The 24,181-nt window shown below is 38.9% G+C and overlaps 3 protein-coding genes across 4 annotated transcripts in view; all 3 read right to left on the bottom strand.

Moving 5' to 3' along the window:
* The window catches only part of LOC111807110, a 3,959-nt gene extending 2,749 nt beyond the window's left edge, over nt 1–1,210 (bottom strand). Inside the window, exon 1 of the mRNA XM_023692685.1 lies at nt 1,037–1,210. Within this exon, the coding sequence (XP_023548453.1) occupies nt 1,037–1,210 (174 nt within the window). The remainder of the gene's footprint in view (nt 1–1,036) is intronic.
* A 1,572-nt stretch (nt 1,211–2,782) lies between these two features.
* On the bottom strand, nt 2,783–5,284 carry LOC111807656. Its single transcript, XM_023693468.1, has 8 exons — nt 4,971–5,284; nt 4,801–4,887; nt 4,489–4,731; nt 4,240–4,404; nt 4,091–4,144; nt 3,851–3,997; nt 3,233–3,457; nt 2,783–3,144 (listed from the first exon to the last, which is right to left on the bottom strand). Exons 1-8 carry the CDS (start codon nt 5,124–5,126, stop codon nt 2,992–2,994), a joined length of 1,230 nt encoding a protein of 409 aa, XP_023549236.1. The 5' UTR covers nt 5,127–5,284; the 3' UTR covers nt 2,783–2,991.
* A 3,559-nt stretch (nt 5,285–8,843) lies between these two features.
* LOC111807572 (myosin-12) lies at nt 8,844–24,166 on the bottom strand. 2 transcript variants are annotated; one of them, XM_023693351.1, is made up of 38 exons: nt 24,043–24,166; nt 23,813–23,941; nt 23,564–23,707; nt 23,347–23,492; nt 22,875–23,031; nt 22,731–22,789; nt 22,480–22,639; nt 21,972–22,258; nt 21,754–21,900; nt 21,575–21,676; nt 21,448–21,505; nt 20,535–20,636; nt 20,404–20,441; nt 20,201–20,327; nt 19,953–20,123; nt 16,024–16,155; nt 15,825–15,931; nt 15,682–15,742; nt 15,436–15,613; nt 15,159–15,364; nt 14,963–15,082; nt 14,794–14,892; nt 13,937–14,152; nt 13,724–13,863; nt 13,538–13,639; nt 12,710–12,818; nt 12,562–12,618; nt 12,304–12,474; nt 11,935–12,090; nt 11,651–11,857; nt 10,750–10,899; nt 10,596–10,666; nt 10,418–10,517; nt 10,280–10,336; nt 10,156–10,212; nt 9,605–9,685; nt 9,449–9,531; nt 8,844–9,048 (listed from the first exon to the last, which is right to left on the bottom strand). In XM_023693351.1, the coding sequence occupies exons 1-38, from the start codon at nt 24,043–24,045 to the stop codon at nt 8,910–8,912; spliced, it is 4,629 nt and encodes a 1,542-aa protein (XP_023549119.1). In that variant the 5' UTR covers nt 24,046–24,166; the 3' UTR covers nt 8,844–8,909. The 2 variants fall into 2 exon arrangements, with proteins under 2 accessions (XP_023549119.1, XP_023549120.1); XM_023693352.1 differs by lacking the exons at nt 23,347–23,492; nt 23,564–23,707; nt 23,813–23,941; nt 24,043–24,166 and having other exon boundaries at nt 22,480–22,619; nt 22,875–23,001.
* Nucleotides 24,167–24,181: the final 15 nt, after the last annotated feature.

Below are 24,181 nucleotides of genomic sequence, written 5' to 3'. Positions count from 1 at the left end.
ATTTTTAAATATATACACATTTATTATTATTATTATTATTATTATTATTATTATTATTATTATTATTATTTGTTTATTTCATCATTTTTTTTTTCTAACTTATTATTCAAAAGAGAGAATGAGAAAGGGGCAGAATTTTTTAATTTATTGGAGCTCATTCATTTTACAATATAATTTTATTAAAAAAAAAAAAAGTAAACAAAAATCTAATATAATATTCACATACACCCACATAATTGTTAAAAAATTAAATTTGAATATTAGTATTTCACATAAAAAAAATATTGTTTTGATCCCAATTTCATAAATTCTAAATTTATTAGAAAAAAGTTACTAAAATATAATTATAAAATAAAAATAAAAAATAAAATAATTGAGTTATTGTAATTTGTAATAAAAATAAATATATATTGTTAAAAATGAAAAATAGAAATAAAATTGGAGAAGTGGGTATTCTTATTGATATTTTTTAAATAAGATACCACTATTAACTAATGTCTACCGATAACAAAAAATATAAGTTAATTAAATATTGGGAATAAAATAAAATATACTTTAAATCAAATCATAAAGAAAAATATTAAAATATAATATCTAAAATATATTCCATAAATAATATATCTTAACATAAATAAATCTAAGGAGCGTGTCGGGATTATTTATCTTAATGTCTTTTTTGTAGGATCGTATAGGATAAAAATCTATCGTGTGGCATCCAATTAACCCAATAGAATTTTGTATTTTTTTACGAAAAGCAAACGTGAGATAACAAATCCAGTCTTTCACTAAAATTTCAAATAGCTATCCCGAATTCAATTCGAAGCACTTTCGAGTGTTCGCTTTGGAATCTTTTGAAAAAACTCGTCTTAACATACGTCTTTATATATATAAAAGTGGGGATGGAACAGAGAATTGGACGAGAATAAGAAGAGGAATACAATCTCTTCTCATTCTCTCCCTCATTTCCGGTTTAAACGAACTTGGTTATGAATATCACAATGAACAAAAAAAAAATTAATTGAAAAAAAAAAAAAACCTTGTNAGGAATAAACTTGAAAGAAACCCACTTCATACCTCGGAGATAAACGCCGCAGCCGGCGGCGGCGAGATGATGAACACGGATGAGATGGGGTTGCTCCACGTGTCCCATCCGACCAAGAAAGTAAATAATATCAACTCTTCTAACATCTCCGCCATTATCACCCTCCATTAACGCTCCCTTTGTAAGAATTGTTGAATTTAAATTATTTTTATTAGATACTTAAATAATGTTTTTTTTATCTTTTGAGTAAATCAAGGGTCCTACTCTTAGGCCCTATCACATTTAAATCTAGACTAACACATCCTCTTATCCCCTTCCTTACAAGACAATTCACTCCCTTTTGATTATTAACTAATTAAACTAAAAAACATATTAATAATATTTTCATTTTATTCTTAAAATATTGAGACATGTGTCTTAAACTGTACTTATTCAATTTATTGTCTTTAAAGAAAGGAAAATGTTTATATTCATTTTCGCTATGATGACTTATCAAAATTGACCTAACAAATAATAACGGTAAATTATGATATTTTTTAAAAGAAAATAATGCATATATAAGTGAGAAGCCCACCTAAATGGGCCTCTTTGTTGGGCTTAGAATCTCAAATGGGCCCTAGAAATCCCCAAGAAGCCCATCCACGCATCTAAGTGAGAAGCCCACCTATATGGGCCTATTTGTTGGGCTTAAAATCTCAAATGGGCCCTATAAATCCCCAAGAAGCCCATCTACGCATATAAGTGAGAAGCCCACCTATATGGCCTCTTTGTTGGGCTTAAAATCTCAAATGGGCCCTAGAAATCCCCAAGAAGCCCATCCACGCATATAAGTGAGAAGCCCACCTATATGGGCCTCTTTGTTGGGCTTAAAATCTCAAATGGGCCCTAGAAATCCCCAAAAAGCCCATCCACGCATTGACTACATTACTAGGCTTGGCCGTTATCGTGGTTTTAGTCCTAAAACAAGAAAATAAGAAGAAGCATAATATTAGAATATAATCATATTACATAAAATTATAACTTGTACTGTTCAAGCTTTAGGGTTGGTGTCTAATTGAAGCTTTGGCTACCGTCGACACGTCTAGTTCCGAGAATAATTCAATTGTGGCTCATCTTCTTCGCTACAAAAATCGACATGTCTATTTTCGCTCTCGACCATAGGTTTCCAAGATGGACACGTCTGACTCTAAGAATAATTCCTTTGTCGCCCGCATTCTTTGCGCAAAAAGTCTGTAAAAGCCCAAGTCGCTAGCAGATATTGAAGCTTTCTCTTTTGACCTTCCACTAAAAGTTTTAAAACGGGTTGGTTTACATACCCTTATAAAAAGATATTTCGTTCCCCTCCCTAATTGATATGGCATCTCATAATCCACCTCTCTTGGAAGCCTAGCATCGTTGCTGACACACAGCTTGATATCATTTGTAATAGCTCAATCCCATCACAACAAATATTGTCCGCTTTAGCTCGTTTCGATCGCCGTTAGCCTTACGATTGTAAAATGCGTTACTAGGGAGAGGTTTTCATACTCTTATAAGAGATGTTTCGTTTCTCTCTCCAACTGATGTGAGATCTCACAAAATCGTCATGTGTATTCTCGCTCTCGACCATTGTGGCAAGAAGCCAATTCCTCGTTACTCTTCCAAACACGACAGATTGATGGTTCCGAGTACAAAGATCAAAATCACAAGAAAAAAGACCATAAAATACCAACATTATAGTATTTAAGTTTTGTAATAAAATAAAACCAGCTGGAATGGAATCTATTATATAAATTAATTCAAAAGAAGAAGAAATTAAGCAGACTTATACACAATTTTCCCAAAGAGATTAAAAAGAAAAGCATTGATGAGTTAAAAGAAACATCAAAATATACATATATATATATAATTAATTAATAATGCACAAGAAATGCATTTATATATATATATATATATTTGATAATTTAAAATCAAAGGCAGTTTGGATTTCTGCCAGGGCCGCCGTAGAAGAAGTAGTTGCCCCAGTCGTCGGACTTGCCGGTCTGAACGTCGTAGCAACTTGGTTGCTCCGTGAACGTTGCAATGTCCTCCGGCGCCCGGAGGTTGTTGGAACCCCCAACAATCTGGCTTAATCCAACATCAATTAACAAAGATGATAATTAATTACCCTAATTTAATCAAGTTTATGAAGGGAAGGGATGATTAAGGAACCTGGATGTTACGAAAGTAGGCGGCGTTGGCGAAGCCCTGGTCGGGGAAGTGGCCGCTGCCCATCTGAGTGGAAGTGTGTTGGCCGTCGGGTTCAGAGTTGACGACTTCGCCGCCCCACTCGATCATGGAGGCGCTGTCGGTGAGGTATGAGAATAAGAACGCCGGCCAATACCCCAAAACGTGGCTATTCCCGAATTGCATCCACCAGTTTCCTTCTTTAGGGTCCTACCAATTAGACAACAACTCAGAACACTTTAATGGATGGGCGCAAAAAGTTGGACATGTTTGTCAGCCTTTCTCTGGTTTTCATCAAAGTTTTCGAGTAGGTGGCTAAAATCACTTGTAATTTGTAAAGTTTTTGTTTTTTTTATGAACTCCCAGTTCATATTTTGATGAACATTCAAGTGGGTATCTCTGTTTCCCCTGTTTTCATCAAAATTTGAAGAAAATTCAAGAGAATAAGTGAGATTTCCCCTGTTTTGTTCCTGTTTTGATTAAAACCCAGCTCAAATTTGGAAGAAAATTCAAGTGGGTTCGTGAGATTTCTAATTCTTTTCCTGTTTTGATCAAAACCCAGCTCAAAATTTGAGGAAAAATCAAATTTTTCTTAGAACTCACCTTCCAGATGAGCAAGCTAATGTCATATTGAGAGCCTTTGTAAGAAGAAATGGGATAAATGCTGGCACCCATGGCTATGTCATTGTTGATTTGGACAAACCCAGAACAGAGCAGATTGTAGCAGCCAGTGGCTTGATATGCATCACTCTGTTAGAGAGAAACATCGATCCAAGTTCAATTCTTCAGAGTTTTGAATCAAAGTTCATGAAAATTGAAAGCAGAACACCAAGAACAACTTACAGTCCAATAAGTGAAAAGTCGAGTATTGTTATCTCCATACAAATCAGGGCTAACCTGTTTAGAAGAACAAACAAAAACTTGCTCAGATAATCGAAATCTTTCAGCCAAATTTCTAGAAAAAAGTCGATAATTAAGAACAGTTCATAAACCTGCCAACCAGCTTCAATGCTATTAAGATCTTCCCCAAAAGTTCCTCCAAGAATCCAAATCTGCGAGAGGCTGAATTCGTTGGTCTGTTCGATTTTAGGTGACCAAACGTTCATGGTTGCCTTAGCTCCATAGTATTGTCCTCCTTCAACATAAGTTATTGCATGCTAACAACTCCAAAAGCAAAAAAAACGCAGATTTAAGAAAGACCCTTTTGGGGAATGGTGAAAATACTCTGTTTCTTCAAGTACCTGATGTCCATTTTGGGCATTGAAATCGATATCAATGGAGCTTGGTTTCACAGTGGCATGAGCCCTCTTTTTGCCGTAGCTTTCCACAGAGCTTGCTCTTAAAATATCATCTCTTTTCGTTCTTCTAATGGGAATCGTCCCTTCTGGGCACCTTCCTTTCAAGTGCCATAATTGAGTTATCGAAGCTCTTGAAGTTACTTTACTGTCACTGAAAACCCCTTCTGGATGAAAATTTGGTCTCATCTGAAACAAAAAACAACAACCATTTTCATCCTCAGAACAAAAGAAGAAAACCCAGAAGAAAAAACAGACCTGAATCGTGTGGTTTCTGAGAAGAGGATGATCAAAAGCTGGCTGATGAGCCATATGAACACAATCGATTACATCGCCGTCTGGACTCTGTTTTTTTCAATCAAAAACCATTTTCAGTTCTTCATGGAAAAAAGAAGCACAAAATTTGAAGAATTGAGAGGTTTTATGACCTTGATGGACTTGAGATGCGGTTTATTGAGCTTCTTCATGTGGGTGTGAGCTTCCAGCCACCGGTGGCGGTGGCGGTGGCGGGGGGATTTCCCGGCCGCCGCCATCAGAGACAGAGAAACCAGTATTAGCAGGAGGAGCAGCTTTAGAGCACCCATTTCAGCGAATTTTGAGAGGAAAAAGTTGAAGAGCTTTATGGAATCGAATGGGTTAGTGGCTGATTCCCAGAAAGAAGTGCACAATTAAAATTAAAATTAAAATTAAAATTAAATTGTTATTGTTGATATGTTTTTTACGCCATGCCCTTCCCCAGTTTGCTACTGTCCAACACTAACTGCCGACGCCATCTTGCTTGTCCCCAGTTACAGAAGTCAAGCAGGGGTATTATGGACAATGCACTGCGCTATTTTTAAGGGGGGAAAATTAAAATTTTTTAAAGAAAAATAAATGGTAGAGAGAGAGAAAGAGATTGCAATTTGCCCTAAAGAGAATCCAGTGTTTCTTGGTGGTAAATATCTGAATAGGACCAACCGCTCCCTGAACTCGAATGTGTATTATCCATATAGGAGATCTTTCAATAGAGAATATCGAAACCTAAGGACACCCTCGAGAATTTGTCGTTTTAACAACGATACGTAACAAGACAAAACAGATAATATATAATAGGTATGAATTTAAAAGGTTACAAATCAAGCCTTAACATATGAAGCAATTGAGCTAAAAGTGCGATTGTCCACCTTGGAGGCATGTTTTTCCATGCGTTAGACCTAGGACACCCTCGAGGATTTGTGGTTTTGGTCATTTGTCTAACTCGGGGCGTGTTCTTACATGCCTTAGACCTAGGGTTACCTCACGGGGTTGTGGTTTTGGTCATTATCCACCTCGGGAGCATGTTCTTGCATGCCTTGGACCTAGGGAGGTTCCCTCGAAGATTTGTGATTTCGATCATCATAAATTGAGTTATGCTCGAATGGAAAGGTTCGATGTTGTATTCATGAAAGCTGACTTACCCGACAAGCTCATTTACTGCTGTTTGTCTTTCAGTCTCCATGCTTTCAGACAATGCCCTCATGTGGACTCCTCTCTCTCTCTCTCTCTCTCTCTCTCTCTCTCTCTCTCTCTCTCTCTCTCTCAGAATCTCTCTCGGAAATTTTGGTGATTGTGAATATTATTTAGTTATAATGTCAAAATTTAAATTTATAACAAAAATTATCATGTCTTTTTAGTTTATAAATATATGTATTTTAATTATTTACTCGATTTTCCAAAAAAAGAAATTTTATAAAATTAAACTTGTAATCATATATTTTACAATAAATATTAAATTCTCAGTATTAAATTGTTACGAGATTAAATGTAATTATCCGTTATTCCTAAATTGTTAATTTTGTAAAAAGAAAAAGACATCTACGAAAATATACATTAAAAACAAATTAATATAACTTTTAACCCCGTCAAGTTTATTTTAAATAAAGTTATTTCACGAATCATTTTTTCCCACCACAACAAATTGATCTAATTTAAATAAAGTGTGAATTATAAAAGTCTTTTAAACTTTTCGTTTACTTCGGGTATTTTTTTTTTTTTTTTTTTTTNCCATTTTTTAAGATCCGTTTATTTATTTTCCATTGATAAAAATTAATTCTAAACACTTAAAATTTTATTTTTGAGATTTATTATTATTAATAATAAAAGTAATTATGAAATAAAATAAAATAAAAGAAATGAGAAAAATATATGATAGAATGGGCAAATGCAGTTGGAAGATTGGGAAGGTGGGCAATGCTGTCTAAATCCACTTTTAAAGCCACTAATTGTTGTTAAGATTCTTAAAATATTTAATTAATACTTAGTGGACATTATTTTGCAGATAATATAAATTAAACTCACATATTATTCTCTAAAATATATATATATATATATATATTGTTTATAAGCGTGTGAAAACTTCTCCTTAGCCTTTTAAAAGTGTAAGGCTTACAGTGACGATACATAACGAACCAAAGTGAATAATATCTACTAACAGTATAGTTTTAAAGACGTATCAATTAATATATATACATTACGAGCTTAGTTAGATCTCACGATCAATTGTCCATCATTTTATATGAAAGTCGTTGGAATATATCCTAACGTTCCACTTACGGTTGTCGAGTTAAATTTTTCTTTACCTAAAAATTAGTTCAAGAGATGGGACTTTTTTGAAGAGTTTGAGGTTGGCAGTTTTCCATTGGCAGCATTGGATAATTTGAAAGTCAAAGATGACCAAATAAAGAAAAATAATTAAGCTGAAAATGAGTCAAATGAGAGAATATTTTGGTTAAATATTAAGATATGACGTCATAATTAATTAATATTTTTCACTAAATTATACTTAGTGGATTCCTTTATTTTGATGATTGGTCTCTAAAATCTTATCTTTCATATATGCCTACTTTATACTGAAGTATTAAAGGATGTTCTACATTAAGTTTATTATATTAATAATTAAAAAAATATAAAATAAATCTAGAACCAAATAATTGGTCCTATGAAAATTTTTCTAATAATTTTTAAAATGATAATTAATGTTTTTATATGAAATAATTTAAATAATTTAGAGAGGTAAAAAAAGGTGTAAAATGAAAAGGGGTTGGCCACAATTATTGTCTGATTATGGACCCGTGACAAGATTCCCATCAAAGCTGCCACATTCAATTTCTAACCGAGCTCAAAATTTATTATTATTATTATCATGCCTCCGAAATTTTCTTGCATCTCGGCGTAACATGATCATGTAATCTATGTTTTTCACTTCTTAAGTGTGACAACTACCCCAGACCAACACTTGTCCTTTTTTATCATGTTTTTCCTCACTCACACATCCAGTAATCTTACCTTCACGTAAAACAAGCTTAACTATGAAGTTTCTATAATTGAGTCACTGACACTTTGTTGGCCTTTCTTAGTTATTCTACTCTCCGAATCACTCATTTGGACGTGGGTTTAGTTCATTTATGTATTTCTCCTTTACTCAGGTGTCATATATGGATTTAGTAGATACAAAATTGAAAGTTTATAATTTTAATACACGATAAATTTTTATTTTTATTTATAAATTATTATTTTTTAAATGAAATTCGTTAAAATGCTATTAAAAGTTTAAACATTTATCATATAAATAATCTTTCACTTTAATTTGAAATATTGGAGAAAGCAACTAAAAAAGGAAACTATAAATAAAATATTAATTTTTTAATATAGTTTTCTTTTTATTGGGAGGTGACATGGAAAAGAGAGAGAGAAAAAAAACCTTTTTTTTTTTTTTTTTATTTATTTTAAATTTTTGTGTGGTGAGTATTGTTGAATCACATGCATAAAAGGTAAAGTTGCTGTCTTGGGGTAAAATCCAAAAGAAGAAAATGATAAAAAGCTAATAAGCCCAAGTTTGAATTGAATCCCTACATTCACATGCAATTAAATTAATTAATTTTATTTTCCAAAAAATTTATAAACAATTTTAAAATTATAAGTTTAGTTTATATAACATTTATTTAAAAAATGAAAAAAAACAATAGAAAAAACGACCGCGACCTTCCTAAGTTTTGATTCAAGCTAAACTCGACAAATCGAGGTTCGTTTTGTTTCATCAAAATAGAGACAAAATAAATTTAAATTTTTTTATGACGACAAAATAATTTAAATTTTTTGATATTTTTATCCAAATAAACGTTTTAATGTTTTAATCAGTTAAATTAGGTTTTTTTTTTTTCCATATTTATTCATATATCAAACCAAAAAATCATTTACCCTCTTTGTCATCACTCCAAAAAAAAAAAAAAAAAAAAAAAAAAAAAAAAAAAAAAAAAAAAAAAAAAAAAAAAAAAAANTGTACACAAATAAATCAACTAATAAAGGGGGGAAATTCAATCAAACATGAACTAATATTTCCACCACTTTCATCATTCACTCATTTGCTGCGGCAGAAGAAAATGGAAATCTGATTTTTGTCTCATAAGTGGTGGCGGGTCGACGTCGGACAGGTTAACCTCGCCGTCCTCGGCGAAGGAGCGGAATATTTCTTCCATTGAGAATGGGATGCTGAAAATGGTTTTTTACGCCACGAGAATCGATAAGTAATGCTTTATGGTTCTAAAGATTCATAATATAACGGTCTAAGCCTAACGCTAACAAATATTGTCCTCTTTGGATTTTCGGTTTTAGGGTTACTCTCAAGGTTTCCACACCCTTATAAGAGTGTTTGTTTCCCTCTCAAATAGATGTGGGATCTCACAATCCACCCTTTGGGGGCCAATGCTCGGTGGCTGGCTCTAATACCATTTGTAACAGCCCAAGCCCACTGTTCATATTGTCCTCTCTGAGTTTTTAAAACGTGTCTGTTAGAGAGAGGTTTCCACACCCTTATAAGGAATGTTTGTTCCCCTCTCCAACCGACGGATGTCACACCGAACAAGTTTGGATATAGAATGTAAGTTTGTACCTGGAATCCACGTCAAGAAGGAAAGAGTTGTTTGGGATGTTGATGGAATCTTCTGCTAAAAGGACTCTCATTTTTCCAATGATCTGCAAAAACATGTTGAGGTTTGTAATTTTGTGTTTTGGATTAAGAACTTGTGGTTTATTATTAATCACTTACATCAGGAGATAATCCCTGAGTTCCATATTTGTCGTCCCAGAACATCGTGCCGATGCGATATATTTGCGGGATGCTCAGAATCTGATACAAAAACAAACAGCAGCAGAGAAGTCAGCTTAAACCTTCGGGCTTTCCCCTCAAGGTTTTAAAACGCGTCTGCTAGGGAAAGGTTTCAACATCCATGTAAAAAATGCTTTATTTCCCTCTCCAACCGATGTAGGATCTCACAATCCACCCCCCTTCAGGACCCAGCGTCCTCATTAGCACTCGTTTCCCTCTTCAATTAATGTGGGATCCCCCCCAATTCACCCCTCTTCAGAGCCCAACGTCCTCGTTGACACACTATCTGGTGTCCACCCCTTTCAGGGCTCAGCCTCCTTGCTGACATATCGTCCAGTGTCTAACTCTAATATCATTTGTAACAACCCAAGCCCACTGTTAGCATATATTGTCCTCTTTGGGCTTTTCCTCAAGGTTTCCACACTCTTATAAAGAATGTTTTGTTCTAAGTTAAAATTCAGTGGTTTTTTCAAGAATGTAGATGTAGTTACCGGGCATAGTTCATCCGTGATCTCATTCAAACTTTTCTGTGACTTCTGAAGTAACACCTGCAGAGATGAATCAAAACTTAGCATATTGGTTTAACTTTCAAGATTCAAGTTAAGAGACACGTACCAGAAATCCTACTGCTTGTCTGATATGTTGAAGTTCATCCCAGGAAGAACCAGCATACTGTTCAAGAAATGGAAACAAAATCAAACATGTTCATTGCTTAAAGATGCTTCATTTTGAAGGGCAGCATGTTTAGCTCACCGTGTCAGTAGCTTTGTGGCACCATTGCTCCAACTCCTGCAGACCCAACTTCAAGTACTCTCCATTACTGAAGGAACAGCACTCGCGTCGTAGCAACAAGCTGCAAACCAGAACATGTACACAAAATAAGATGTCTAGATGTCTTTCTCCTTTGAAAATGGTAATATTTCTTACTCACCTATTGAAAAGCTGGACGTTTATGAATGAGAAAACGTGGAAGAAGATGCTTTTGATGATCATGGAGGGAACCTGAAAGCTTGTAAATGTCAATTTTAGATGGAGGGAAGGTCGGTCCTAAGCATAAAATGGCTACAAGATATAGGATTAGTTACATGGTTTTCAGACATTATATCCAATGTCTGGTTTAGCTTATGAACAATGCTTTGCCAGTGAATACTTGATGCTTGCTGCTTTGCAACAATGTTTGAATGGATGTTTTTAGATGGCCCTCTTATTGATCTGGCCCTCGCTGATCTTGGTGCCTGTCAGTGTTCATCAAGAATTTAGCTAAAGAGAACAAAAAAAAAAACGTTAAAAAAACTATAGTTTGTTAGGAATAACGACTCTCCACATTGGTATGATATTGTCCACTTTGAGTATTAGGCTCTCATGGCTTTGCTTCAGGATTCCCCAAGAGGCCTCAGACCAATGGAGATGTATTCCTTACTTATAAACCCATGATCCTTCCCTAAATTAACCAACGTGGGACTCCCTCCCAACAATCCTCCCCTCGAACAAATTACAACATAAAGCCTCCCCTGAGGCCTATGGAGCCCTCGAACAGCCTCCCCTTAATCGAGGCTCGACTCATTCTCTGGAGCCCTCGAACAAAGTACATCCTTTGTTTGACACTTTAGTCACTTTTGACTACACCTTCGAGGCTCACAACTTCTTTGTTCAACATTTGAGGATTCTATTGACATGGCTAAGTTAAGGGCATGACTCTGATACCATGTTAGGAATCACGACTCTCCAAAATGGTATGATATTGTCCACTTTGAGCATAGGCTCTCGTGACTTTGCTTTGGGCTTCCCCCAAAAGGCCTCATACCAATGGAGATGTATTCCTTACTTATAAACTCATGGTATGATATTGTCCACTTTGAGCATAGGCTCTCGTGACTTTGCTTTGGGCTTCCCCCAAAAGGCCTCATACCAACGGAGATGTATTCCTTACTTATAAACTCATGATCGGACTCCCTCCCACAATCCTCAACATAGCTCGGCTTTCACCTGTATACATAGATGCAAGAAAGGGCTAATTTCTTTCTTCAAATGATCACGTATCATCCCAAACAGTTTTTCAACGCATGCAGCCAGATGTTGCTTGAAAAGCAGCGCTGGGTACTTGGCTTCAACTTTGGATTGATTGTTTGACTTGCCCACCATTCCACTATATCCACTGGAAGCTCCCAACCCCACTGACGATGATCGAAGACCCTGACAACTTCTATATTTAGTTCAATGATACATAGGAAGATCATTTATTAGCCAAAAGTTTCAAGGAGGAAGTATACATATGCCATACGACCAAATAAGGAGGTGGGAGAAGCTCGATTTCGATGTGAAGCTACCGTGCTTGTATTGGTTGCTTTGAGTGAACTTTGAAGAAGACAGAGAAGTGTGGAAGTGGTTGAAAGCCAATATGCAAGATCACTGGTACTTTCCTGACTCTGCAAGAGCAAAATAAAAGATTCAGTTTATGTGAGATCTCACGTCAATTGGGGAGGAGAACGAAATATTCTTTATAAGGATGTGAAAACCTCTCCCTAACAGACGTGTTTCCTGCCAGGAAAAGTCCAAAGAGGACAATATCTACTAGCGGTGGGGTTGGACGGTTACAGTTTCTGATAAGAGTAAGAATCAACCAAGTTTCGGGACTCAACCTCTATAGAAGATCTGATTATGTGGATGATTCTGTCAAATATATTTGTCTTCTCAGCTTCAAAAGATCTCCATTGAAGAAGTGTCTTGTAGACGATACAAGCTGCAACTGGTCTGCCCTTGTCGAAACGCTTGTCTTCTCCTAAGCACTTGAGCAGGACGTCGTGATTTTCCTATTGATGATATATGATTTGATGAACAATTAGGATCCCTTCTTTATATGCGCTTTTGTGATCATAATATGAACTATAGCAATATACCTGTTGCTTCTCTGTAAGTGATCCTTGTTTAGCTAGGACAGGAACAGTAGATGGTTCCTGATAACATAGGACCAAATTCACTCATGTCAAAGACAAAGGGATAAAAGAGTATTGATTTCTCATTGGATATTGGAAGTTCACTACGTACCTTGCTTTCTGCAAGGCCCCTAGTAGGAACAGATATGTGCTCGACGGCCACCGTCCGGTTGCGGAGAGCTTCATTCTCTGCCTCTAGACTTCCAATCTTACTCTTGAGGCTGAAACATACAGCAAGCTTATTGAAACAAATGGTGCAACAATCATCTTCTAGTTTTTTTCAGAGAAACAAGTTCCCATTGATGAACATTTCGACCATTCAAGTTTTTTAGTCAAGCAACAGTGCAGAAAGAACTGTATGTACACGTGTAACAGCTCAAGTCCACTACTAGCAGACCTTGTCCTCTTTGGGTTTCCCCTTCAAGGGCTTCCCCTCAAGGATTTAAAATGTGTCTACTAGGGAGAGGTTTCCACACCCTTATAAGGAATGTTTCATTCCTCTCTTCAACCAATGTGGGATTTTACAATCCATCCCCCTTGGAGACCCAGCGTCCTTGCTCGCACACCGCTCGGTGTCTAGCTCTAATACCATTTGTAACAGTTCAAGCCCACCACTACCAGATATTGTCCTCTTTGGATTTTCCCTTCAAGGGCTTCCCATCGAAGTTTTAAAACGCGTCTACCTTATAAGAAATGTCTCGTTCCCTTCTCCAACCGATGTGGGATCTCACAATCCACCCTCTTGGGGCCCAGCGTCCTCACTGGCCCACCGCTCGGTGTCTAGCTTTGATAACATTTGTAATAGTCAAGCTTTAAAACTATGAGACTGATGGCGATACATAACGGGTCAAAACAGATAATATCTACTAGCAGTAGGCTTGGGTTGTTACAACACATGCAGCAGGTCTAGGAAAAGGGGTTCGATCTCGTAGGCACTTACGCTTGCAGTTCTTCAGAGAGAGACTCGTTGTCTGCTGCAACCAAAGCCTGCTGGCGCAGCACCTGGTTCTCAGACTCGAGGCTAGATAAATTTGATTCCAATCTGTAAACAATAAAGAAAAGATGAGGCATTTTCATATGATTATCAGCAATGGCCAGATGATGCCATCATTTAGCAGTAAACTACCTCTCAATAGACTCTTGAAGTTGCAATGATTTCAATTGTGCCTCTTCAGCCTCCTTGAGTCTAGCTTTACTCTCCATTTCCACTTCACCATACTTTACTTCAAATTCATCAATTTTCTTCTTCAGCTCTCCAACCTCCCACTGAAAAAATGAGTTCAATTCAGAATATATAGTGTTTTCAAGAGGCTGCTTGTTTGCTTCCTTCTCATGTTACCTCAAGTTCTTCATTATGGTTTCTCAGCAGTTCTAGCTTGGTCTCATCAACCACAGGCACTTCCTTAATGACTGGTGGAGCTTGTTCTATAGCCAGTTTTGCTGCTTCTCTCTCACGTATGATTGCAGCATTGGCTTCATTCAGCTGCCCTTGCATTTCTTCCAAAGTACTTTGTAATTTTGCAACCTCTTGTCCCTTGGCCTCTTCAACATCCATCTACATTGGCCATAAAAACTGGTCAAATTCTGGGCATCGTCCATGTTGAGGATTGTGGGGAGGGAGCCCCACATTGGCTAATTTAAGGAATGATCCTAGGTTTATAAGCAAGGAATAAATCTCCATTGGTATGAGGTCTTTTGGGGAAGTCCAAAGCAAAGTCATGAGAGCTTATGCTCAAAGTGGACAATATCATACCATTGTAGAGAGTCGTGATTCCTAACATGGTATCAGAGTCATGCCCTTAACTTAGCCATGTCAATAGAATCCTCAAATGTTGAACAAAGAAGTTGTGAGCCTCGAAGGTGTAGACAAAAGTGACTCAAGTGTCGAACAAAGGGTGTACTTTGTTTGAGAACTCCAGAAAAGGAGTCGAGCCTCGATTAAGGGAAGGTTGTTTGAGGGCTCCATAGGCCTTGAAGGAGGCTCTATAGTGTACTTTGTTCGAGCGGAGGATTGTTGGGAGGGAGTCCCACATCCCCTAATGTAGGGAATGATCATGGGTTTATAAGTAAGGAATACCTCTCCATTGGTACAAGACATTTTGGGGAAACCAAAAGCAAAGCCATAAGAGCTTATACTCAAAGTGAACAATATCATACCACTGTGGAGGTTCGTGATTCCTAATAATAAATACATACCCTCAAGTGCTTCTCAAACTCTAGGCGCCACGTTAGCTCCTCGACACGCTTCTCCAATTTATCCTTAGCCTCCTTGAGTGCCCCTGTTTCTCTTGCAGCCTGGACAGGAAAATTTTATCATTGGGTTCTCAATGCATACCGTAAATGTTCATATAAATAAAACACTCACCATCCTTAATTTTCTTAGCTCCATCCTTGCAACTTTAGATCGCCAGAGGCATTGAAGAGCAAGAGTTGCAATCCGATGCTGTTTGTAAGCTGAAATAGCTGATACCCTTCGCCATTCAGTCTGTAAAGTTCATTCAGAAACTTATAATGTCTTGTTCCTGATATCATTTTACAACACTTGTTAGAGAATTTATTACCTGAATAATGATAGCTGCCTTAGTTCTTCTTCTGTGTCTGTACTCATTTCTAGCTCTCATTCCACGCATACCAGTTTGAATAACTATAGCTGATTCAAGTAACCTTTTGTAAGATTTTCTATCTGCGTGAGCTCGAGCATGCTTTTGTATACGGATTGAAGCTGCTTCTCTTCTCAGTTCTTCATACAGCTTACGAGCAAGCTGCCCTGTAGGTGTAATGAGCAAAGAAATCAGCTGACATGGTTAAGAAACAATGATTAAGGTAAGAAAATGGCACCTCTCCAAAGCTTCTGCATATGAATTGTAGCTTTCCTCAGGGCGATGAACTCTTTTCGAGTTAGATGGGTTCGGATTTGCCGTTGGATGCGTCGGACAGCATTGGCCAGTATTTCGGTTCGTCGTGCATCCATCTCAGCCATTTGTCCAGCTCTGAGGAACACTTTTGTTTTCCCAATCTGGTGCACACCAAATGAAATGAGATCTCTTAAGATAATGCACTTAACACACACGTAATGTAACTTACCTGATAACCCTTTAAGCTCATTCTGTCACATATTGCAATGCATGCTGATTTTTCATCAGACCTGCAAAAGTTAACATGATTCTTTAAGGTCCATATGAATGCAATGGCTGCAAAGGGACAAAGCCAATCCAGTTTTTGTGTACCCATCTGAGATATCTGGAGCAAGCATTCCGAAACGATCGAGGAACTCGTCAAATGTTCTTTTGGTTGGATATCCTGCACAGCTTATTCGAATTGCCTCGAGCACTCCCTGTCAAAGTTCATCAAAAACAGTGTTCTTGAGAAGAACAAGTAGCAACACCAGCCAAAATATTACATGTTCTGTGGGAGAGTTTGGCCTACCCCACATCTCAACTGGTTCAAGACGTTGAAGTTCTCAAAGATTCCAGGCTTCAAAACTGCGTTGGGCTTTACACATCTAATATAATGTGGCTCTGTAGTATTCAATGTTTCCATGAGAGCTTGCAGTTGTTGCTGTTAAGGAAAAGAGGAAGTTATTGTCGAGAGATTATGGAGAGAGGAACGAGTGTCGGTGAGGACACTAAGCCCACATTGGTTGGAGAGGGGAACGAAACACTCGTTATAAGGGTGTGGAAACCTCTCCCTAGCAGATGCGTTTTTAAAAACCTTGAGGGAAAGTCTGTTAGGGAAAGCCTCAAGAGGACTATATCTGCTAGTGATAGGCTTGGGCTGTTACAAATGATATCAGAGCCAGACACCGGACGGTGTGCCAGCGAGGACACTAGGTCTCCAAAGGGGTGGATTGTGAGATCCCACATCAATTAGAGAGGGGAACGAAACATTCATTATAAGGGTGAGGAAACCTCTCCCTAGCATATGCGTTTTAAAAAACCTTGAGGGGGAGTTCAAAAGGAAATCCTAAAGAGGACAATATCTGCTAGCGATGGGCTTGGGCTGTTATAAATGGTATTAGAGCCAGACACCGGGCGGTGTGCCAGAGAGAACACTAGGTCCCCAAGGGGGTGGATTGTGAGATCCCACATCGGTCGGAGAGGGGAACGAAATATTCGTTATAAGGGTGAGAAAACCTCTCCCTAGCAGACTCGTTTTAAAAAACCTTGAGGGGAAGTCCAAAAGGGACAGCCCAAAGAGGACAATATTTGCTAGCGATGGGCTTGGGTTGTTACAATGTTACAATGAGAATCGACATTTGAAGTAACTTTTACCTTGAACCGAGTACCAATAGAGGAAAACTTGGATTGCTTTGAGCTCTCCTCAGGAAGTGGTGGGAAAAGATTAGCAACAAAAGAGCATTTGGAGGCATCCAGAAGAGCCTGATGTTCTGCTACTACGTAGTCCTTATTTTTATCTAGAAAGTGATCTGCTTGGTATGTAACCTGTTGATTCAAGGCTTCCCAATAAGAAACTAACCATTTTAAGCTCAATAAAAGAGTACTCGTGATATGTAGCCTACATCTCCGGCATAATGATTGATCGTGAAGTCGGTTCGAGCGAGTTTTGGCTTGCTGAATCGCTTATGTCCTTTGTATGTCTGATACATCTTTTGAGCAAATGTTTCATGTGTTGACTTTGGAAACATACTGCAAGACAGGACAACAACTGAAGAGGTGCCCTTCAATCTAGATTCAAATATGAACTGTTCATAAGAATGCATACCAGGCTTCATCAAGCAGGGCGATTATGCCTCCAGGTTTCTGTGAGAAACAAAATGCATTCATTACTTAGCCAACAGTAGGTGGCAGACAGCACAATATGTTACAAATGAGTGAGGCAATGAAAGTAAGTACCTTCTCAATAAGATCAAGAACATCCTGATTATCTACAAACTCAACATAGCTCCAGTTTATTTCTTCTTTCGTGTACTCCTCTTGTTCCATCTTGAAAACATGCTGCAAGAAGAAGGCTAAAACGCGTCTGTTAGGGAGAGGTTTCCACACCCTTATGAGGAATGTTTGTTCCCCTATCCAATTGATGTGGGATCTCACAATCCACCCCCCTTGAGGGCTAGCGTCCTCGATGCCACACCGTCCAGTGTTTTGCTTTGATACCATTTGTAACAGCCTAAGCTCATCGCTAGCAGATATTGTCCACTTTGGCTCGTTACGTATCACCGTCAGCCTCACGGTTTTTAAACGTGTCTGTTAGGGAGAGGTTTCTACACCCTTATAAGGATTTCTTCATTCCCCTCTCCAACTGATGTGGGATCTCACAATTCACCCCCCTTGGAGATCTAACGTCCTNGGGGAGTTCAAAAGGAAATCCTAAAGAGGACAATATCTGCTAGCGATGGGCTTGGGCTGTTATAAATGGTATTAGAGCCAGACACCGGGCGGTGTGCCAGAGAGAACACTAGGTCCCCAAGGGGGTGGATTGTGAGATCCCACATCGGTCGGAGAGGGGAACGAAATATTCGTTATAAGGGTGAGAAAACCTCTCCCTAGCAGACTCGTTTTAAAAAACCTTGAGGGGAAGTCCAAAAGGGACAGCCCAAAGAGGACAATATTTGCTAGCGATGGGCTTGGGTTGTTACAATGTTACAATGAGAATCGACATTTGAAGTAACTTTTACCTTGAACCGAGTACCAATAGAGGAAAACTTGGATTGCTTTGAGCTCTCCTCAGGAAGTGGTGGGAAAAGATTAGCAACAAAAGAGCATTTGGAGGCATCCAGAAGAGCCTGATGTTCTGCTACTACGTAGTCCTTATTTTTATCTAGAAAGTGATCTGCTTGGTATGTAACCTGTTGATTCAAGGCTTCCCAATAAGAAACTAACCATTTTAAGCTCAATAAAAGAGTACTCGTGATATGTAGCCTACATCTCCGGCATAATGATTGATCGTGAAGTCGGTTCGAGCGAGTTTTGGCTTGCTGAATCGCTTATGTCCTTTGTATGTCTGATACATCTTTTGAGCAAATGTTTCATGTGTTGACTTTGGAAACATACTGCAAGACAGGACAACAACTGAAGAGGTGCCCTTCAATCTAGATTCAAATATGAACTGTTCATAAGAATGCATACCAGGCTTCATCAAGCAGGGCGATTATGCCTCCAGGTTTCTGTGAGAAACAAAATGCATTCATTACTTAGCCAACAGTAGGTGGCAGACAGCACAATATGTTACAAATGAGTGAGGCAATGAAAGTAAGTACCTTCTCAATAAGATCAAGAACATCCTGATTATCTACAAACTCAACATAGCTCCAGTTTATTTCTTCTTTCGTGTACTCCTCTTGTTCCATCTTGAAAACATGCTGCAAGAAGAAGGCTAAAACGCGTCTGTTAGGGAGAGGTTTCCACACCCTTATGAGGAATGTTTGTTCCCCTATCCAATTGATGTGGGATCTCACAATCCACCCCCCTTGAGGGCTAGCGTCCTCGATGCCACACCGTCCAGTGTTTTGCTTTGATACCATTTGTAACAGCCTAAGCTCATCGCTAGCAGATATTGTCCACTTTGGCTCGTTACGTATCACCGTCAGCCTCACGGTTTTTAAACGTGTCTGTTAGGGAGAGGTTTCTACACCCTTATAAGGATTTCTTCATTCCCCTCTCCAACTGATGTGGGATCTCACAATTCACCCCCCTTGGAGATCTAACGTCCTCGCTGGCACACCGCCCAGTGTCTGGCTTTGATACCATTTGCAACCGTCCAAGCTCATNCTGTTATAAATGGTATTAGAGCCAGACACCGGGCGGTGTGCCAGAGAGGNCCGTCCAAGCTCATCGCTAGCGGATATTGTCCGCTTTAGCTTGTTATGTATCGTCGCCAGCATCACGATTTTTAAAACGTGTTTGTTAGGGAGAGGTTTCCACACCNTATTCGTTATAAGGGTGAGAAAACCTCTCCCTAGCAGACTCGTTTTAAAAAACCTTGAGGGGAAGTCCAAAAGGGACAGCCCAAAGAGGACAATATTTGCTAGCGATGGGCTTGGGTTGTTACAATGTTACAATGAGAATNCGAATCTCATAATCCACCCCCCTTGGGGGCCAGCGTCTTCATTGGCACACCGCCCGATGTCTTGCTCTCATACCATTTGTAACAATTCAAGCCCACCGCAAGCAGATATTGTCCGCTTTGGCCCGTTACGTATTGCCGTCAACCTCATGGTTTTTAAAACGTGTTTGTTAGGGAGAGGTTTCTACACTCTTATAAGGAATGCTTCGTTCTCCTCTCCAACCGACGTGGGATCTCACAAAAGGTCTAAACCATGTCTAAAGCTTTCAGCCATACCTGATTAAAATGTTGTTGCAACTTCTCATTGNATCGACATTTGAAGTAACTTTTACCTTGAACCGAGTACCAATAGAGGAAAACTTGGATTGCTTTGAGCTCTCCTCAGGAAGTGGTGGGAAAAGATTAGCAACAAAAGAGCATTTGGAGGCATCCAGAAGAGCCTGATGTTCTGCTACTACGTAGTCCTTATTTTTATCTAGAAAGTGATCTGCTTGGTATGTAACCTGTTGATTCAAGGCTTCCCAATAAGAAACTAACCATTTTAAGCTCAATAAAAGAGTACTCGTGATATGTAGCCTACATCTCCGGCATAATGATTGATCGTGAAGTCGGTTCGAGCGAGTTTTGGCTTGCTGAATCGCTTATGTCCTTTGTATGTCTGATACATCTTTTGAGCAAATGTTTCATGTGTTGACTTTGGAAACATACTGCAAGACAGGACAACAACTGAAGAGGTGCCCTTCAATCTAGATTCAAATATGAACTGTTCATAAGAATGCATACCAGGCTTCATCAAGCAGGGCGATTATGCCTCCAGGTTTCTGTGAGAAACAAAATGCATTCATTACTTAGCCAACAGTAGGTGGCAGACAGCACAATATGTTACAAATGAGTGAGGCAATGAAAGTAAGTACCTTCTCAATAAGATCAAGAACATCCTGATTATCTACAAACTCAACATAGCTCCAGTTTATTTCTTCTTTCGTGTACTCCTCTTGTTCCATCTTGAAAACATGCTGCAAGAAGAAGGCTAAAACGCGTCTGTTAGGGAGAGGTTTCCACACCCTTATGAGGAATGTTTGTTCCCCTATCCAATTGATGTGGGATCTCACAATCCACCCCCCTTGAGGGCTAGCGTCCTCGATGCCACACCGTCCAGTGTTTTGCTTTGATACCATTTGTAACAGCCTAAGCTCATCGCTAGCAGATATTGTCCACTTTGGCTCGTTACGTATCACCGTCAGCCTCACGGTTTTTAAACGTGTCTGTTAGGGAGAGGTTTCTACACCCTTATAAGGATTTCTTCATTCCCCTCTCCAACTGATGTGGGATCTCACAATTCACCCCCCTTGGAGATCTAACGTCCTCGCTGGCACACCGCCCAGTGTCTGGCTTTGATACCATTTGCAACCGTCCAAGCTCATCGCTAGCGGATATTGTCCGCTTTAGCTTGTTATGTATCGTCGCCAGCATCACGATTTTTAAAACGTGTTTGTTAGGGAGAGGTTTCCACACCCTTATAAGGAATGCTTCGTTCTCCTCTCCAACTGATATCGAATCTCATAATCCACCCCCCTTGGGGGCCAGCGTCTTCATTGGCACACCGCCCGATGTCTTGCTCTCATACCATTTGTAACAATTCAAGCCCACCGCAAGCAGATATTGTCCGCTTTGGCCCGTTACGTATTGCCGTCAACCTCATGGTTTTTAAAACGTGTTTGTTAGGGAGAGGTTTCTACACTCTTATAAGGAATGCTTCGTTCTCCTCTCCAACCGACGTGGGATCTCACAAAAGGTCTAAACCATGTCTAAAGCTTTCAGCCATACCTGATTAAAATGTTGTTGCAACTTCTCATTGGTCAGGTTGATACAGAGCTGCTCAAAACTGCAAACAAGGCATGTATTAGACATTGTAATCAAGATAAGAAGAACAAGAACAGTCTAGTTTAGTGACCTGTTGATCTTGAAGCTTTCAAACCCATAGATATCAAGGACACCAATTAAGCTGGCTGCATTAGGATCTTGGCCAATTGAGCTATTAATTTTGTCCACAATCCTGTCATAATATATGCTTTAGAAGATCTCCAATCACAAATGCTGAGAACTAGCAAGGAAAAAGTTCAGTTCACATACCAATCAAACAGCCTAGAATACACGGTTTTCGCCAACGCATCACGACTCAAGGCCGCTGCATCGGGGTCTAAGGGCTTCGTAATGTTGCCATCAGGAGTCACGATGACCCGTTGGCAGAGCGAATGCTCCAGTGCCTTTGCATCACACCTGAGAAAAAAGGAGTGCTCAGGAACATGAAACTTCAATTTGATGGCATGGAAAGAGATTAGAGTTCTAACATGAGTAGCTCTGCTGCTGTTTCAAGATGGTAATTTGACTTCTCGTCTTTGACTTTGGAGGAGTCAAATTCCTTCCCTTTCATGAAGTCAATGTTTCCTAGATGCAGTATGGCAGCTACAACACGAAATATAGCATCCTGTTCATCCTCGCTGATTCCGACCACATCCATCGCGTTTCTCGTCTCTAAGTACTCTCTCGAATCATCAACATTCGCAACTTCATAACAATTCGTTTGATTGAGATAATGAAACGTCCTTGGATCTCCTAACTTGTATTTCTTGACATCCTGCATAGAAACATTAGTCAGACTATAACAGCTCAATCCCACCGCTGTCTGCTTTGACCCGTTACGTATTGCCATCAACCTCACAGATTCAAAACGACAGAGAGGTTTCCACACACTTATAAATAATGCTTCGTTCCCTTCTCCAACCAATATGGGATCTCACACAGAGACAGTCGTTGAAGTGTATAAGATGACTTAAAAGAGGAATGGAGAGAGCTTACTTCCGGTGGTGCAGCGCAAAGCATGTAAAAACAATGGTAGTTTCTCTCAGGGTCCGAGACTTGGCAAACACGAGACCGTTCGAGAAGGTACGTACGAATGGCAGCTCCAGAGATCTTCCAATTCTTATCAAATTGTATTTCTACAAATTTACCAAAACGACTGGTCGAATCGCCTCATTATATTAGAGCTGACAGGAAAAGACAATGAACAAAGCAACCGAAACAAAGAATCGAACACAAGAACAAATCACCTTGAGTTGTTGTTTTTAACAGTTTTGGCATTCCCAAATGCTTCCAATACAGGGTTGGACTGAAGAATTGGTTCAAAAAAAACATTACCCTCCATTCAACACTTCAAAACCTCGTACCATAAATGTTGGAGCCATGTTACTCACCTCCAGAACTTGTTGTTCCACTGTTCTTCCTTCAGTGTCTGATCTGCCTCCCATGAATGCAAGATATCTCATGAGCATCTTCGTTGTCTCCGTCTTACCAGCACCACTCTCTCCGCTCACTAATATCGACTGACTTCCTTGCTCGTTGATCATCGATCTAAGTTCATAGAAAGAAAATTTTGACACAAGCTCTTGCAGTATAGAAGCGGAGCTAAATACTACGTGTTGTTAGTGTTGGTATATCTGTTAAAGCTATATATAGTAAACTAAAATCATATATATACTCCTTGGGGAGTGCTTTCAAAATCTACTTTCTTCATGTATTCATTGAGATATACACTTGGTTATAGTGATTGGCTACCACTCGTAGATGTAAGGTAATTTCTTCTCTCCGAACTACGTAAATCTTTATGTCTCTTTGTTTAAGTTCTATTGGTGGGTGTGTGAGTGCGATCGATGTTGCAGTTCGTACCTGTAGCAAGTATCAGCAACGGCGAAAAGATGTGGACTAAGCTCGCCGAAAGGAGCTCCTTTATACTGCTCCATCATGTGAATATCATACAAATGTGGCAGTCTCCGGAAAGGATTCACCGCAATTAGAATATTCCCGGTGTATGTCTGTCCAGTTCATAACCATCAAATTTGAATTCGAGCTAAAAATTCTCCAAAATCTGTAATCAAATACTTACGTAAATCTCATTGAGAGCAAACCGACAAGCTAGGTTATGCAGAACTCCCGGTTCATGAAGGTACGCTAATTTCGTCATGTCGTCCACCCCTGCCGGCGGCGCCTCCGTGTCTTTCGGATATATACGCGAAATTTCTGCCACAATCTGAAATAGAAATTGATAAGTTGTTCATTCACTTTGCTGAACATGAAGTTCATCCTATGTTTATCCAGTTCCGATGTTCTTGGAAAGGGGAAAAAGAGAGCTTACGGATTTTTCATTGGTAGTGAGTATGGTGGCGTTTTTGCCGTTGATTCCTGTAACTTGACCTTCAATCCAAGCATCCTCAGGATCCTCAACCCAAACATGTGATCCGACAACGATATTCACAGGAGTCCCCTGTTCCAAACACAAATCAAAATTTCTTTAAAAAAACACACACACATATTTTGGCCAAAGTTCAGCTGAAAAACAGATGTTGACGAAGAATTTGTAAATACCATGATTGATTCTGAGCTGTTTCTGTTCTATTCGATCATCAAACTTGGGACCAACAACAATGGAGTTCTAAGAGAGAGAAAAAAAAACAGAACAATGTTAAGAGAGAGAAGAGTGGGAATTCTGTTTTAAAAGAAAAAG

The sequence above is a fragment of the Cucurbita pepo genome, chromosome LG12 (assembly GCF_002806865.2).
Source record: "Cucurbita pepo subsp. pepo cultivar mu-cu-16 chromosome LG12, ASM280686v2, whole genome shotgun sequence".
In the NCBI taxonomy this organism is placed as follows: Eukaryota; Viridiplantae; Streptophyta; class Magnoliopsida; order Cucurbitales; family Cucurbitaceae; genus Cucurbita; species Cucurbita pepo.
The sequence above is the reverse complement of the archived record's forward strand: the minus strand, read 5'-3'. Positions and strand labels throughout refer to the sequence as shown.